Source organism: Struthio camelus, chromosome 4 (assembly GCF_040807025.1).
Source record: "Struthio camelus isolate bStrCam1 chromosome 4, bStrCam1.hap1, whole genome shotgun sequence".
Lineage (NCBI taxonomy): Eukaryota > Metazoa > Chordata > Aves > Struthioniformes > Struthionidae > Struthio > Struthio camelus.
In genome coordinates, this window is record NC_090945.1 from 36,451,111 (window position 1) to 36,467,190 (window position 16,080).

The following is a 16,080-nucleotide window of genomic DNA, read 5'->3' on the forward strand; positions in this document are numbered from 1 at the left end:
GCTGAGTTCGCAGCAGCTCAAGTCTACTCCAGAATGCGGAAACAGCCATTTTATGCTGAGTGTGCTGAGAAGTTTACCATAGACTGCTAGTACAGTTAAGCTTGTGCTACCTTCACTGTAGCTGTTTCATCCTTGTGTTCCTCACAAAAGGGCCCCAAAATCCTGAAAATAAGAGGTGCAACTCAATAACTCTTTTCACTTAGGCAAGCACAATTCAAGATGTCACAAATCTTTCCTTAGGGGCGAAAGTGAAATCTCAGAGAGGTGGCTGCCTCATTATCTATTTGAGAATTGGAATTTCAAGTGAGGAACAGAAGAGCTAATATTGTTCACTTTGCACTTTTACCAGCACAAGAATAAAGACACACAGAATAAGAGATAATTTAAGCTATAGCTGTGTTAATAATTCAAGGAATAGGATAGCAAAACTGGAACAAAGTGGGAGTTCATGAAAATACATATTTCTGATTCATTTTTTCTTTTTCTTTGTTGTTCTAAGATTCTCCTTCTAGATATAATTTTGCACTAGACATTTTCTCTCTGCAGAAACACTCTTATTTTCTATTCTGCCTGGAGAGACCTAATGAACCACACACACTCCAATAAGACAGCAGGTATCAGTCAGCATCTCCTTGCCGGGCTCCAACTTCAGCTAATGAGGTGAGTCAGTGCAAGAACCATGTCATCTTTCTACAAGGTGTTCACATGCATATTCACTTACATATCACACTATCAGTGTCCTCTACCTATTTCTGTTAGCTGTAGTTTAACTCCTGGGACACCTATATAGATATTTATGCAGAGGCTCTTTGATTCAGAGTATTTGAAATGAGGTGCCATCCAGCAAAGGTAGATACACTATTTCATGATGAAAAAGAAAGCAAACAACAAATCTGAATGTAAAAATGGATGCTTGGAGCTTCGGAATTCCTGGGCAGACTTTTTCAACATTCCTATCAAAATGCAAAGGAGACCATTTTACCCTCAGATCTTGCCAAATGTCATAGTACTGTGGGACTTGGGTTAAGTGTACAGAATATAGATAAAAGTCTATAGGTTGAAGATGACAGGAAATTGGATTTGGTTTATACCTTGCAGTACTTAGTAGCTTCATTTCTTTTATCTTTAAACAAATACTTGACAAAGGCAAAGGAGTAAAGCTTAAAGGCATTTTCCCCAAAACGCAAACAACAGTTTTCTCAGTGCTAAATAGCTCCAAGCCTCACTCCACAGAAAAGGGAAAATCAGGCTTATAATCTTTTTCCTTCAGAGATATGCATTCTGCAGCCTTTCATCACGCTTTCGTTTTACCTCAAGTAGAACCAGTGGCAGTTGTTAAACCTATCAGCAGGCCAGGTTTGAAAATGTTGGCAATATTTCTACAGATGCCCATTATTATAAGGGTGTTCTTCTTTAGAAATTCTTCAGAAAATTGCAGTAGAATATACAAAGCCAGGGCATTCATCCCAGTCTTCAAAGCAAAATGCAGAGATGCATGGAGAATGTGCCCTCGTCTGAAATAGAGGGTTTAGGACCTTCAATGAAAAAAAAAATTCTCTAACTTCAAAACAAGAACATCAGGGAACTAAATAAAGCAAGCCCAAACCACAACCATTCACATGATATCACATGAATGTCACAGGACGTTCACATGATTCCATGCCATCTTGCCTCATTTTCTTGAACATCAGAGTGACTCAAAGAGTCACTGTGGAAAAACAGACAAAGGTCATTTTCAATATAGAACTTTTGGCTGAAAAGATACTGTTTTGATGGAAAGAGAAGATTTTGGCAAATTAGTATTTTACATCCAGATTATTAGCTTTCTGCAAAAAGAGTGACTTTTTGTGAGAAACACAAAAAATATTAAAAAGTTCCAAGATTGTATTCAGGATTTTTTTCATTGTGCGGCTTTGATAATGTCCGTTATTCATAAACAACGTTATTCTATGCTTACAGACATTGAGAAGATTACAATACAGCTCATCAGCTGCAAAAATCTGTTTACACACAGAAGTACCAGTGTGAAGCCACAAGAGAGTGTGGCCCACGTGACAGAAAAGGCAGCAATGGGCAAACAGTAAAGTGCTGATTTTCTTCCTGTTTTAGTAATTATATATGATAGGAAACACTTCTCACCTTCTTGCTCCACAATATATTGTGGAGATGGGTAGAAGTAAGTCTGACAACTTTTGACAGCCTTCTCAGGAGATGTAGGGATGCACTTTGCAGGAAACGGTCTTCCAGGTAGCTTGTCCAATCTTTCTTCTAACCAAGAGACTTGCGGAAAAATTCTTTTTGAGCTTGCAATTCCAAAAGGTTTGGTGTCATGAGAGCTGGTATTTTTTTTCAAAATAGAAGGGGCACTCATAGGAGTCTGAGTTGAGCTCCAGTTGCAATAAGGAACAAAAAAGTGCTGGGAAGATATGGATCCATTGTATTTCTGTTAATAAAGTGAATACATATGTTACTAAGATGATCATAGTTTGAAATTATTTCTTTCGCACTGAATTATCTTCAGATCTCTGATACAAAATAACAATGAAATAGACACATAGTCATCTCAGAAGTGCCAAAAATCCAAGAGTACTCCCCTTATGAAATGAAGCTGTATCATCTGATTTATTGTTATTCCCATTTAAGAGAAAATGTTAAGTTTGTTGAATGTAAATCACTAGTTTGTTCTTAAATAAAAAACATGGAGGAAAATGAATAAACTGAGATGTAGTTTTCAGATCTTCAAAGCTCCTCTGACTGAAATTTTTACATATAGGTTAAGTTCCATAATATGAAAATCTTTGGCAAGAATTCCTCCATCCTTGATCCAGAACTTTACAACTAGTCTTTCACACCTATTTAACAGCTGGTCACTTACCATTTGCCTGTTTTATGCAAACAGACTCCCATTTAAATAGCAGTCATTTCCATTTGTTATCATCAGAGTAATTCAGTTTCCTAAGGACAACCTAATAACACAGCTGCCCCATTATGCCATGGATGAATGTAGTTGAATACTTGTAATCATATTTTAAATAAGTTACTGCTATTTAGTATTCTATCAAATGCACAGCATGGCAGGTAGCTCACAGATATGAAGAAGAGGGATCTCTTTCTTATCTAGAGAACATTATTTTTGGTCCCTGTTCTAACAGGGATCACTATTACAAAATGCACTAGTGCATTTTGTAATACTCACATAGGTGCACTTCCTAGAGCTTTAATCAGGAAAAGTTACCGGCAGATGGAGACACAAACAATTTAATAAAATATTTTTAATAACGACAACCTCCTATTTAATTCCCACTTTTGCCACAGCTTGACCCAAACTGGCTACCATAATTTGCATGTTCAACCTAGAATTCTTTATGTCTGGGTTCAAATGCATCCCTTGGATTGCTTTAATTGACATTCACTTTGCACATCTATCTATAGGTACTTCAGCAGAGGCGAATTACAGTAATAATTACACAGTATTTTAGAAAGTCCCTCTTTCATCTAAACTCTGACCATAGCTCCGGTTTTGCCACACAGTGTAATGCCACCATGGCAAATGAGGTGTGTATGCACTAGGCTTAAAATACCCTAGCACTAAGTGACTATCCTAGAGGTCTTTCACAAAACATACACTATTGGAAATACAGAAAGGGACTGCAGACATAATCAAGCTTCCATGGAATAGACAGCATAGACCACACTTGAGAAGAGTAGCAGCTGAACAGAAAAAAAGCAGAAGGGAGAGAGGTTTCGTAAAACAGCTTCAGAAAGAAATGCAGTATGTGCCTCACAGCGCCCAGTCAGACAAGCAAATTCTGTAGTTTGATCTGGTTTGATAAATCTGTATAGGAAACTGCATAGCACTTTTATGTACCTTATGAAAGAAGCTTGTCAGAAGTGATTCAGTGTCTCAGAACTTCTAGCTTCAATTAAGGGCACAAACAAATCTCCTTTACGAATGACACCAAAGTTCTCCCTTTTCTCTCACTCTCCTTAAAATAAAATGTCCTTAGTAAAAATATGTGCCCAATACCCCTTCAGTCTTAAATCCTCTCCACTTTTTGTTCTGCACAGCCTCTTGAAATAGCCCTGTAGTGACTCCTTGTGTCCCTGGCTGGTGGGGACCAAGCAAACAATGTGCATGCTCCCACTACAGCCAGGGCGCTTCATAAACAAGTTCCCTCAAGCCCAGCCCTGAGGGAGGACATCTCTCATAGGCCTGCACCCCATATCTGACCTGTGGATCCAGGCTCAGATCCTGAGCCTGGCGCGCAGCCTTCCTGGCCTGGCCTCAGGCCTGCCTCGTCCCCATGGTCCTGCCTAGTGATGGTGGCTCCAGGCTGGCCTCGGCTGCCCCCCAGGGGCTGCCTTGCTGTCCTTGCTGGGGGTGCCTGGACGGGTCCTGCTGGTGATACGGAGCCAGGTTCCCAGGTCCCCACTTAGGGAGCCTCCAGCCCTTGCAGAACCCTGACAAAAGCAATGTTTGGGCTGCTCTCTAAGGTGGTGTGTGCTTCTCCAAGCTGCTACAAGCAGGTTTACTGCGTCTTTCCACTGCACAAATGCAGTAGGTTACATGCTACCACACAAACTATGCACAAATTATGCCTGCACTTCCCCTCTCCAGACATACTTAAACAGTTATTTAATAGTCATAGATAAGGGAAGGGAAAGTAACTGATGGAGGTAAATATTCCAATGCTCTGTGGCAACTTCTATTGTCTGAGACCTCCTCAAGACACTTATCCATAACCTGAATTTGTTGCAGGGTCCTATGACCTTGTGGCTTCCTCCCCCCCTAATCCTATGCTCAAGATGTTCTAAAAGAGCCTTTTCATTCTCTTGTTGACTTTGTCTTTTTGAAACCTTTCAGGTACCACATCCCTTCCTTTATCCCTTCTGCAGTTAGCAGATAAGAGTACTTTATAATGGTCACAATCAGCATTGTCTTCCGTTTGGTAACTTTCAGGTGCTGGATGATATTTACATTTGAAGAGCTTCTAGGCTTAGTGATGCCTATTTGGATTCTAAATTAGAAGAATTATGTGAGCTTTAAAAAATTTTAATACATGCATAATGCATTGTTCAGAGAAGATGGGCTAAATGCAACAAGCAGTAATACTTCAAATATGTTACAATGATGATGGGTTTCATTCTCCAAAAGTCAAAAGAATCCTTTTTAAAAATCATTATTTGCATCCTGGGCTAGCCATTTTCCAAATCTGTATACAGTTGCAATCCAAAACTCAAAGCACTTACTTACAATCTAAGAAAAGCAGCATTAAATGAAAGGGAAAAGGAAGATAATGCAGCTATCTTCAGCTGCCTCTTCCCTGGACATTATGAACTAATTACTTTCATGAGACATTAAATTTGACATAAACTTTTAGAAGGGATGTGGAAAAGGGGGCAGAGTTTCCCGTATAGCTTGTTTCAAGGAGGATCTTGTCAGCCATAGGAGAGTCACAAAAATAATGCTTGTCAAATTTGTCGTCATTAGAGAGGCTTAGAGAGTACTAATGATGTAGCAGAGGTAAAAGTACACAGGACCAGAGTTAATCTGTGGAAGTATTTCAAAGATAATGAATAGAAACAATTTAATCCAGTGAGAGAGGAAGAAACAAGGACTGAAAAGGTGTGAGGGGCAAAACAGATGATCTTGGTATCTACTGGAGAGAGATACAGCCTGGGGATAGGAAAGCTGGAGGCAAGAAGGTTATCAAAATCGGTGATGAGAGCCAAGAAAAGTAGTTGAGTAGTTGCAGGAGATGGATCAGAAATAACTCATCAGTATGAAGACATTAGTGTATGCAGTACAAATGGATAGCTCTCGAGGGACAGACAGAAAGCCCCTAGCACTCTTGCACCATGAAAGAGAATACACTGAAAGAGATGTTGTGGAATTAAGCAGAGAGGTGGGCAGAAAATTAAAAGAAAGTGTCACCAAACCCTGGAGAAGATACTATTTTCAAAGGAAACATTGGATTGAAAGCGTCAATGGCATCAAGAAGGTAAAGAAGAGAAATGAATGGAAGATATTCCAAGAAATTCCAAGATTTGGATAGCTGAGAGGAGAAAAGCGTTAAGATAGGAAACTCATTAGAGATGACTGCAGGTGCAGCTACAGGAACAGAAAGGAAGCAATGATTTCTGTTTGCAGAGTCAATGAATTTAGACATGTAAAGAGATGGAGGAGTGGAAATTACTGAAGGGATACTTGCCAGCATGTTACAGCTAGAGGCATTGCATATAGACAATCATGTGGCCCAAAGCATCTATAAACTGCCTAATCAGATTGAACCGCTCTTTTTATAGTATATATATCTATGGAAAAAATGCCACATATTTAATTTCAAATCATTTACCTGCACAAAAAATTCTCTCTGAATGCCTGTCTCCTCGCTCTGTAAATACTTGAGTGATTTATCACACTTCATTTAAAACATTAATTATCACCAAGGGTGGCTCCTGCCTGACAAAAAGTAATGATGTGCACTATGACAAACAATGGCTTATCTATTCTCCTTCCAGCTCCTTAAACATTTGAACTATGTTATGGAGCAGCAGCTCCACAAAGAAATGTAGTTGAGTAGATAACTTTTCCTTCTCACAATCCATCGTTATCAGGAAGTGAAGTATCCACTGATTCCAGCAGAAACAGAGCTGGACCAACCCAAGCATTCTTGAAGATCCTGTCATTAATATTCAGGAAAGCTCAGCTGAGCATTGACTATCCCAAATCCCAGTTCTACCAGGACAGTATGATTATTACTATGAATTGCAGAAGCCCTTCTCCAATTTTTCAGGTAGTAAAAGGCACAAAGTTGAAAGATACTTCATGTTCTTGTGACAAACAGGGTACTTCTCTACAATTTAGTAATATTATATGTTACCTAGTCATTAGGAAGTTTACTGTATGAATGTTATTTCAGTTACCTGGCAGCTTTAAGGAAAACAAGAATAGGCCAGGGAAAACCTTTCAGTAAACACTTGAGTTTTATGAAACACTTCCCTACTTATTATTTGCAAAAATCTTTTCTCCAGTCTCTGGCTAATTTACAAACTTCTGTTTACCAAGAAGGATCAATGCGTTCAGCAAACTGGAAAGACTAAAATCATCAGAAATTAGATGTTTGGAGAAACGTTTGAGGTTAATTCCTCTATCTACTGGGGTGTTTGAAGAAATAAGACCCTCTCTCCCAGCCCATCATCGCAGGATAAGAAGCAATGGTGAAACAAACAATACTGTAAGCTGTGTGTTTTGCCTAACCTGTGCACTGTAAACCTTTTTCTCTACAAGCTTTATCCTTCCAATTAAGGTTAGGTATGTCTTTGATATGAGAATAGGGACTATATCAGCCATCAGTCAAAGACAATAAATAGTCTTTGAAAAGAAAGAGAAAACTGGAAGTGGAAAATGCAATCAGGTCTTCTTTATCAGTGATCTCAACTTTTGCGGTGACTGCTGCCCAGGACCTAATCCAAGAACTGGAAGATCACGCGACTCCAGCTTAGAAAGTAGAGAGGCACAAGAGAGACCTAAGAATATGCACACAGGCTGCTAGATCCAATTTACACTGATGCTGGCCTTCCTCCATGTTCTCATATTCCTACAGCACTGCTGAGCCAGCCAGCTTCATGCTGTAAACTGGTTCAAGGAGCAAACCCATACCAAAACCAGTTTCGCATGATCATTATCACCATCCTTGTAGTTTTGAGCTAGTTTAAATTCCTGTATCAGCTCACCACAAGAGCCAGATGAACACCGATGTTGTTACAAAACATGTAGCTCTGGGCAGTGGGATGGAAGAAGGACTAAATTGTTCTGCCTTAGATCAGCTTACACTGTTTCTGAGCAGATCCATAGAGACAGCCCAACTAGGAAACAGAAGTGCCACCAGCTCCATAACGAAGACGCCTAATACCATTTGTTAGCGTCAGCTTTCATTCTTCATAGCCTGGCAGGGACATCAGGAAGTAGTAATCTTCTGTGAGCTTAGGATGAGTTGCTATTTTAAAATTTAAAAAATATTTTGGAGTTTATAACCTATAAATAAAAAAAATTGTGGAATGCAGCTTTCTTATCTTCCCCAAAAGTTTAATGGATTTTATGCAAATGGAGGATTGCACCTTGAGCACTCTGGCTGCAAGCTTTAGGGTTTTTCATGAGAGAAGAAAATTGGTTAATATACTATACTTATATAACTGTAAAGCCCTTGACTAATTTCCACATTTTGAAGAACCACATCCTTGTTGCTTTCTTTGGGTGAGGGGTTGATAGTATTCAATACAATTACTTAAAGTAAGTTATTAATGTTTACTCTTAGAATATATAATTACTTAGTTATTAGGTGTAACTGTTATAAATATATTACACATTCCTTATCAGTTACAACTGAGGAAAGCCTATCTAAGCACAGTATTTCAAATATGGTCTAGCCATAATCTAAATCTCAACTCCTCAGTATCTTCTTCAATGATCTGGAAGAAAATACAAAGTGATTGCTGGTAAAACTTGCAGAACATGCAAGAACTGGTGGAGTGGCAAGTATTAAGGCAAATGTTCTATAGAATGATCTGCCTCAGTGAGTTAGGTGGCTTCATTTGAACAAGATAAGTTATAATAAAGCCAAATGCAAAGTCATAAATCTAGGCGCAGGGAAAGCAGGTCACGTTTACAGAATGTGGAACTGGAAAAAAAATTGTTCTGTAACTGTAGGTGAGTAACAAACTGTGATCTTACAGAGCAATGCTGTTGCTAAATGAACTAATTTGATCCTTGGATAAGCAAGGGAATATTGAAAAGAGCTAGATGCTTTGCATTATTTCTGTGTACAAAACTGTTGTCATCACTGCTGGAATACTATGTCTGATCTGGCATTTGCATTTTTAAAAACATTAAAAAACTGGAAGGGATTCAGAAGTGAATTAAAGGATCATTTGACACCTGAAAAAATCTGCCTTAAGAGCAGAGGATGAAACAGTATATGGAGACATTAAATGGAGTTTAGAGGGATGATCTTTGGTGTTTTGGGAATGCATTGGGTTGATTTTTCTTTTTAAACAACTGCAGCATTGCAGATAAAGAAGAACCCCAAAAAGTTGAAAGAACAAGGATTCCTTTAGACCCTCCTTACTAAGTACAGACAATATCTGTAAAGAAATCAGTAAAAATTGAATTGCTTGCTTCCTTGTAAACTAAGAACACTTACTGTGTTGCTGCCAATAAGCAAAGGTTCAGACAGCAAACCTATGTGTTAACTATCAACTTTTCATTTCCCTACTTACTGTAAAGGAGAAAATCTTCTTTAAAAACAGAGGAAGGTTTGTGCAACAAAACACAGTTGTCATGTGCCTACATGGCAAGAAGATTTCGAATAGAAATTGGCTTTTTAATCAGGCATAGAGAGGTATAACAAAATCCAACGCCTAGAAATAAAATAAAATGCACTTGTTTAACAGTGAAGGTAGCTGTTGCAAGACAAAACTCATCTAGAGGTGTGGTAGATTTTCCATAACCTTAAATGTTTAAGATTGGATGTCTATCCAAATGATATACTTCAAAAGTTAAGGAGTCATGTAAGAACCACAGAGATTTCCTTAGCTGTGCCATGCAGAAAGCCATTCTAGATTATTGTAACAGGTCCTTCCAGCTTTGAATTCATTGAAACTATGAAGAAGATAGGAATTTCTGAATCCCACTGCAACAGAAAAGATAAGTTGCACCCAATAGAAATGGCAGTGTCAGAGGGCAGACTGTGCATCACATGAAACCTCATCTGCTCGAGAGGGGTAGGTGACCCAACACTTTTTGGCTGTCCTGAAAATACAGTTTATACAGTGAACAAGGGGAAGGAAGTCTCAAAGGGGTAAGAGAAAAAGAGAGGCACTAGAAATTAAAAGGAACATCCATATGTTTTCATGTTCCTTCAAACTGCATCAAGTAATTTTAAGGACACTCATAATTTAGCAAGGATATAGCATTTCATTTTCAAAGCACCATATATGCATTGACTAATCACCTGTTAGGCTTTCAGCATCATCCTGATTTGTAAAGGTTTGAATACTGTTTTTTATAAGCTTGAAGTCTTCAGCTATGCTCTGTGCTAAGTTTCCAAATAATATTTTTGCATTTTTTAAAAAATTCCCTGTTATAAAAAGAACAACATGTAGTATAAAGTGGCAGTAATGTATATGAGATTATGCTGCATTTATTTGGTAAAATATATATTATTATATTAAACAATAATGATGATAATGTTGAAAGTGACAATAATCATTTCTGCAGAACAAAACAAAATATATGGAGAAGAAACCTGTAATTATGTACAACATAAAATGCAATATTTTCATGACAGCAGGTTCCATGACAAATGGCCTGTAGGAACCAAAGTGGAGGGAATCAAAGGAGTTGAGAGAAAAATTGTCAGGCTATTCAGATGTACAATGCAAGCATTCTCTTCCTGAATACAAACTACTGCAGTATTTGAAAATAAGGCCATTCGTTTTCCTGAATTGAAAGCTTCATGGACTCTCTTTCCCCAAAATCATCTTAGAATTACAGCACAAGTGAAAATAATTTCTCAAAATGTGGAGAGAAATGCAGAGAGAAAGTTCACCTTCAACCTATCACATTGTGGCAATTCCAGCCAAAACCAACACTACCTTATGTGACTGTAAATTCTGAAGGGCCTTTACTTCTCTTTTCACAGAGATGTCCAGAAATACAACCTATTCCCTTATCCTCCTATCTGAACAAAAAAGTAATCCCATTTTCTTAAGACATCAATTCTTACCTCTCTCATGATGATTTATAAGGTTGCAGTTTTCCTTTTATTCTGTCAAACAGGCTTCTGTATTCTCATTGCAGCTGACCTCTGAATGCACCATAGGAAGCAGAAAAGTTTGATACCATCACTGCAGGGTAACTCCTTGTTATTGAAAGAATGACTAGTGGAGCAGCAGGAGACTCAGTGAGAAACCTCTTAATTCTAATCATTGAAAATACTTCTTCTTCATCAAAATGATCCTGGAGTTCCCAATCTGATTTTTGAAGATGACAATGTTGAAGTAGGTGTGTTCAGTCAAAGAGCAGACGAGATAAGCAAGGCCTTATTTTTCTGGGATGTCTCTCAGAAAGGAATCTGCACTTTTTTATAAATCCACCACACTGTTTTTACCTCTAAACTGTTATTTGTAACCCAGAGTAAACTCATTCTAACCATGCTCCATACCGCATTCTTACTTGTTATTAATAGCAGGGAATAACCTTGGAGTGCTTCTCACATTAGGCTTGGAAGTTAGCTAGTGGGAAGGTACCCAACATGCAGGATGAAAGCAAAAACAGACTTTTGGAAAGGGGGATAGGATCTGTCTCACATTATTCTGCTTTCTCTCTCCATTTGTATTCACAGAAAATAGCTTTTATTCATAAGAAAAAAAAAGAAGCCTTAGCTCACAGGGACAATTAACAAAAAGTTTGAAAGGGAAAAACAAAGATTTTCTGTCCATAGCTATGTGTAAAGGATATTCTCTATCTATAACAGGCAGGACAAGAAAACAACTGCTAAATTAGCAGCAAGGGAGATTTAGGTTAAATATTAGGAAAAACACTGAGAAAGCACTGGACTAGATTGTTATGGGAACCTTCTGAACACCAGTGCTGGAGGTCTGGTAGGCATATCCACGGATGGTGTAACTACAGTTGACCCTGCTTTTAGGTGGGCAGATAGATATTTAAATTCCCATCCAATTAATTAGTGGATGATGGATATGAGAAAAAAAAAAGTTCATCTTGTATATGTTTTATTGGCACATACAAGCAAAACGATAAATAAAGTGCTTAGCTTTAGGTAAACGAATGTAATTGCTTCGTAAAGTAATAGTATGATATTTAATGGAACATTCTGATCTTTTCTCTCTTTCTGAATCGTGATACTTGAGTCTGCATTTCAGTGGCTCATGAAAACACGGGCAGGGTTTTCAGGTTTCGAGTTACTTTGTAGACCACCTTGTGAGGCTTTTTGGACTACCACACGTTAGGATATTGGAGCTGAATAATTAATTCTGCACCAAAAGACCTCCTGATGGTCTTTGCAGCAGTATTTTCCTACAGCTTTATTAAAAAATAAATAAAAAAGGCTGCTTGGGAACCATATGACCTGAAACTCTTGAGAAGCAAACAACTCACTCACTGCTGCCATTCCTTGTTAAGATAAGATTATGTTACAATTATATGGTATGAGCGAAGTGTTTGTCTTAACACGGAACTACCAGGTACTCTTTCTGGAGCTCCTATCTGAGGTTTGATGCTCCTTTAGGTGGGTCTTCAATGCTCACTACTGAGGAAAAGAAATGTCTGTACAGGTATCTGTATCTATATGAGTAAGTGAAAAACATCCAGGACCAAGCCCCAACTTTGAGGCCAAGAGATACTGGAGAAATCTCTCGGAGAAAGCTATTTGAATATACAAACTGCAACCAGCAGGAGTGCAGTGCATGAGTTCATGGTCTGTCCCTCTTTTATTTGACAGCAGGTATCAATATGGGCTCAGGGGAGACTAGAGCCAAGTGCCCAGAGTGCGGACAAGGCCAGTCCATGCCATTTGACCTCATTTATTTGGTAATACAGAAACAGAGATGCAAAGAAATACAGCCAATGATGGCAAGTGTTTCTCCCACAGGTCAAAGCTGAGGGGACTAACTGGACAAAAGCAGTTCCTATAAGAAGACCAGCAGGAGTCAGGGGTAATAGGCGGGTCGAGCACCTTGCAAATTATACCTTTCTTCCTTCCAGATTTGCTCAGGTAATTCACTGGCAAATGCCCTGGAATTTGACTGACCCCCTTAAAAGTTTATCAGGATCAGGGGGAGGGGTTGTCTTCCCTAACTGTTTGTAGGGCAGACAAGCTTGTTTTTTGCATTTATGACTAACGTGGTCTATCTTGTTTTCATCATCTATACAGTAGTGCTATGGACAGCAGCCCAACTCCTGGAGCTGTTGCAAAACATTCTGTAGGTGGTGGAATTTTAACAATACTCCTGAATATCACTCAGAGCCCTCCTGACTTCTCTGGGGTCTGCATTATTTTTCTCCTGTTTTTCTTCATACACACAAAATAAGCTTATTATAGGGTATGAAAGGTTTTGGTAATCTGGTATGTTTACAAGTACAGTCTTTTTTTAACAAACATTTTCTCTTAGTTGTTCTTCTAAGTGCTCATCTCCTTTTTATCAGGAAGCAGACAGGAGAAAGCTCAGTGGCCACTGCAGGAAATTACATCAATGACATCATGGTAAGGCTATCCTCTGCAAAGTTGCAGATCAATCCCAAAATGGTATTAGCTCTAGCAGTCACTTGGGAAATAAAAGTATCAGATTGACTCATAACTGCAAATGTTAAAAAAAGTTCAGAAAAAATGTAAACTGTAGGGTCAGCTGCAAATATCTGGATCTGCTGGAGAGATGAAAAACAGCATGAAAATACTGCATATCAGAAAAAAAATTGCTGGTCAACATTAAATACTGTGCAGGTCAGCTGGATCAAGTAGCTCCTTTTCAAAAATAGAAATTAACAGGTAAGAGAAGTTTCTCTTTGATTGCCAAAGACCTGTCTGCCCGTCTTCATTTATGGGATATGACTAGCAATGAGCAAAGAAGAAATACATTTACACCTTGAAAGAGAACTATAACTTCTAAAGGAATAACTGAAACTCTCTCCTTCTGCATGTAGCATTGATAGTAAACACTGAATTGTGCATTGAAGGCGCATGCCATAGGATGCTATCTATTTTCTGCTCTCCAATGATTTATTTTCAGGGAAGCTTTAGGGCTTTGAAATTCCATGTTACTTTTCCTCAGCTATATCTGGGGATTTAGGAACTTGTTTGTCTGTTTTGTTATCTCAATAGTGGAATGAACCTACTTTGTTTTTCTGTTTAGCTTTCAGGTGCTGAGGCAGAGTTATCCACAAAAAATGCTGTAATTGGTCCCTAACTCTCCCTAGTGTGAACAACTGTTCAAAACAATAACATGCTGTAAACAGCATCATATTTTGAGGGTTTTTCATCAGTCTAAAGATACATATATCTGTGGAAAGGAAAATTTAAGATAATAAGCAGTACTGAGGGAAAATACTGCAACAGTTTGTGTACCACAAAACAGATTTATCCGAGATAGAATGGTGTTAGCAATAAGATACTCATCTAGGAAAAGTCCAATATGGGAAGAATACAATGTTAAATACAATAGAGATGACTGAGAAAGGGAAAAAAGCAAAGCAAAGGCCCCTGAAGCAAAAATAAAGCCATAAGATTTTAGTATGAACTCTAGGCACCTGTGGTTTGACCCTTCAAAATAGAACTTCAGAAGCTTTCTCCAGGGCAGGTTTACATGAACAGCATCGCTGTTCACAGATCTGCACAGCTGTTTCCATTCTACAGTGTGTAGAAGCATGTAGAAGGTTTATATCCGTGCCACAAGGATATGCAGAGTGGCCTTTCATAAACAAACCCCACATTCAAGACAACATCAAATACCTTAGTTTCATTTTTTTCGGAAACAACCTGCACACTCAGAACACAACAACACTGGGAGTTTCAATATTCAGAAGTGCAGAACATTTTTCCTTTGGAACCACAATACTGGGATTCTTCAATGTGGCAAAAACATTTTGTTCTAATTCTGGTACAAGGCCAGAGGCAGCCCCAGTCTGCCTATGTAGAGGCTACCTAGTGGCACCATCCATCACATGATTCAAAATACGAACTACTTTGACCAGTACTAACAAAGGACATAACACTCCTAACCTCACACCTTCCCCCATTGAATCCAGGCCTGCTGTTTTGCTCCATTTTTTTTAAGCCAACTCCTTTGTTTATCTAAATACTCCTGCAAAATGAAGTTTTAAGAAGCATGATATTGAGATTTAAAGATTATTCTAACAAATATATAAAGATGAACCACTTTCACCACGGGGTGAAGAGCACCAGAAGTTAGGACAGCATGCTTATTAGTAAGGAAATCACTAATAGATTTAGAGCCAGCTACTCTAACTCTCCAGGCAGGGGACTTCCTAAACATTTTGTTACAGAATGTAGGAATCATTAACCATAAACTGCTTGCTCAGCATAGCCAGGAACATGTGGGTATCTTAAAATCTAATTGACTGTCAAATAATATGTAAAGAAGACTCTGCAAGTCTAGCTCTCTTTGGTCAACAGCTAATACAGCTTTCAGCAGCCATTGTACCACATACTGCAGAACCTGTGTCCTACCACTCCCACTGAAATATCACGTTTTCCTTTCAGAGCCACTCTGTGGAAATCAAAATGTCGAATTCACACTAGCTATTGATTCATTCTGAAGCTACCTCAATTGTTTGTTCAACAATTCCTCGAGCCTAACACCATTTAAAGACATTAATCCATTATTGTTCGGAGGGGTACTCCCAGGTACTGAATTCAGTAAAGCCCCAAAACTTCTCTCTTTTGCAAATTTAGCTCAGCTTTTTGCTTTCCTCCACATCTTGTATCAAAAGTTAATGAAATAAAAATAGCAATTACAACAAAAGGTGATTATGACATCAGATAAATTACCTCTTTGGAGAACATTTCTGTGAAAGTGGAATACTGCAGCAGCACACAAACCTCTGTCTAGTTCTGGAAACGAAAGAGAAAGAATTTAAAAATATTTCTTTTATTAAATGCTCATCTTTCCCAGTTGTACTCTTTGGGAACTTTTCATTTAGAATTATTCAGAAAAAATTTCACTCAGGAGATCTTTCCAGTCAACCCGCCAAATGTCATTAAAAGTGTGCAAAATTAAAAACTGATTAAAATACAGTAAGATTTCTTTTTCTTGGAGTCTCTTCACAGGATCTGTACTACAGTCGAGGACTGGATCCACCATCCAATGAACTATCACTAAGGGAATTCCATCCTTGATCTAAAACATCACTAAAGTACCTTTAGCAACAAAAACTTTCAAAAGTACAATAGATATTGCATATTATAGTCATAGTCACTAATCTTCCATAGATCTTGATACAGCAGTGACATAGCTTTCTGTAACACAAAGGAACTTTTCTAG

At 38.3% G+C, this 16,080-nt stretch overlaps 1 protein-coding gene across 1 annotated transcript in view; it reads right to left on the reverse strand.

Moving 5' to 3' along the window:
• The window catches only part of IQCM (IQ motif containing M), a 211,904-nt gene extending 196,252 nt beyond the window's left edge, over positions 1-15,652 (reverse strand). The window contains exons 1-2 of the mRNA XM_068941046.1: positions 15,588-15,652; positions 2,140-2,443 (exon numbers count right to left, since the gene is read on the reverse strand). Coding sequence (XP_068797147.1) covers positions 2,140-2,443; positions 15,588-15,602 — 319 coding nt within the window. The 5' untranslated portion in view covers positions 15,603-15,652. The remainder of the gene's footprint in view (positions 1-2,139; positions 2,444-15,587) is intronic.
• Positions 15,653-16,080: the final 428 nt, after the last annotated feature.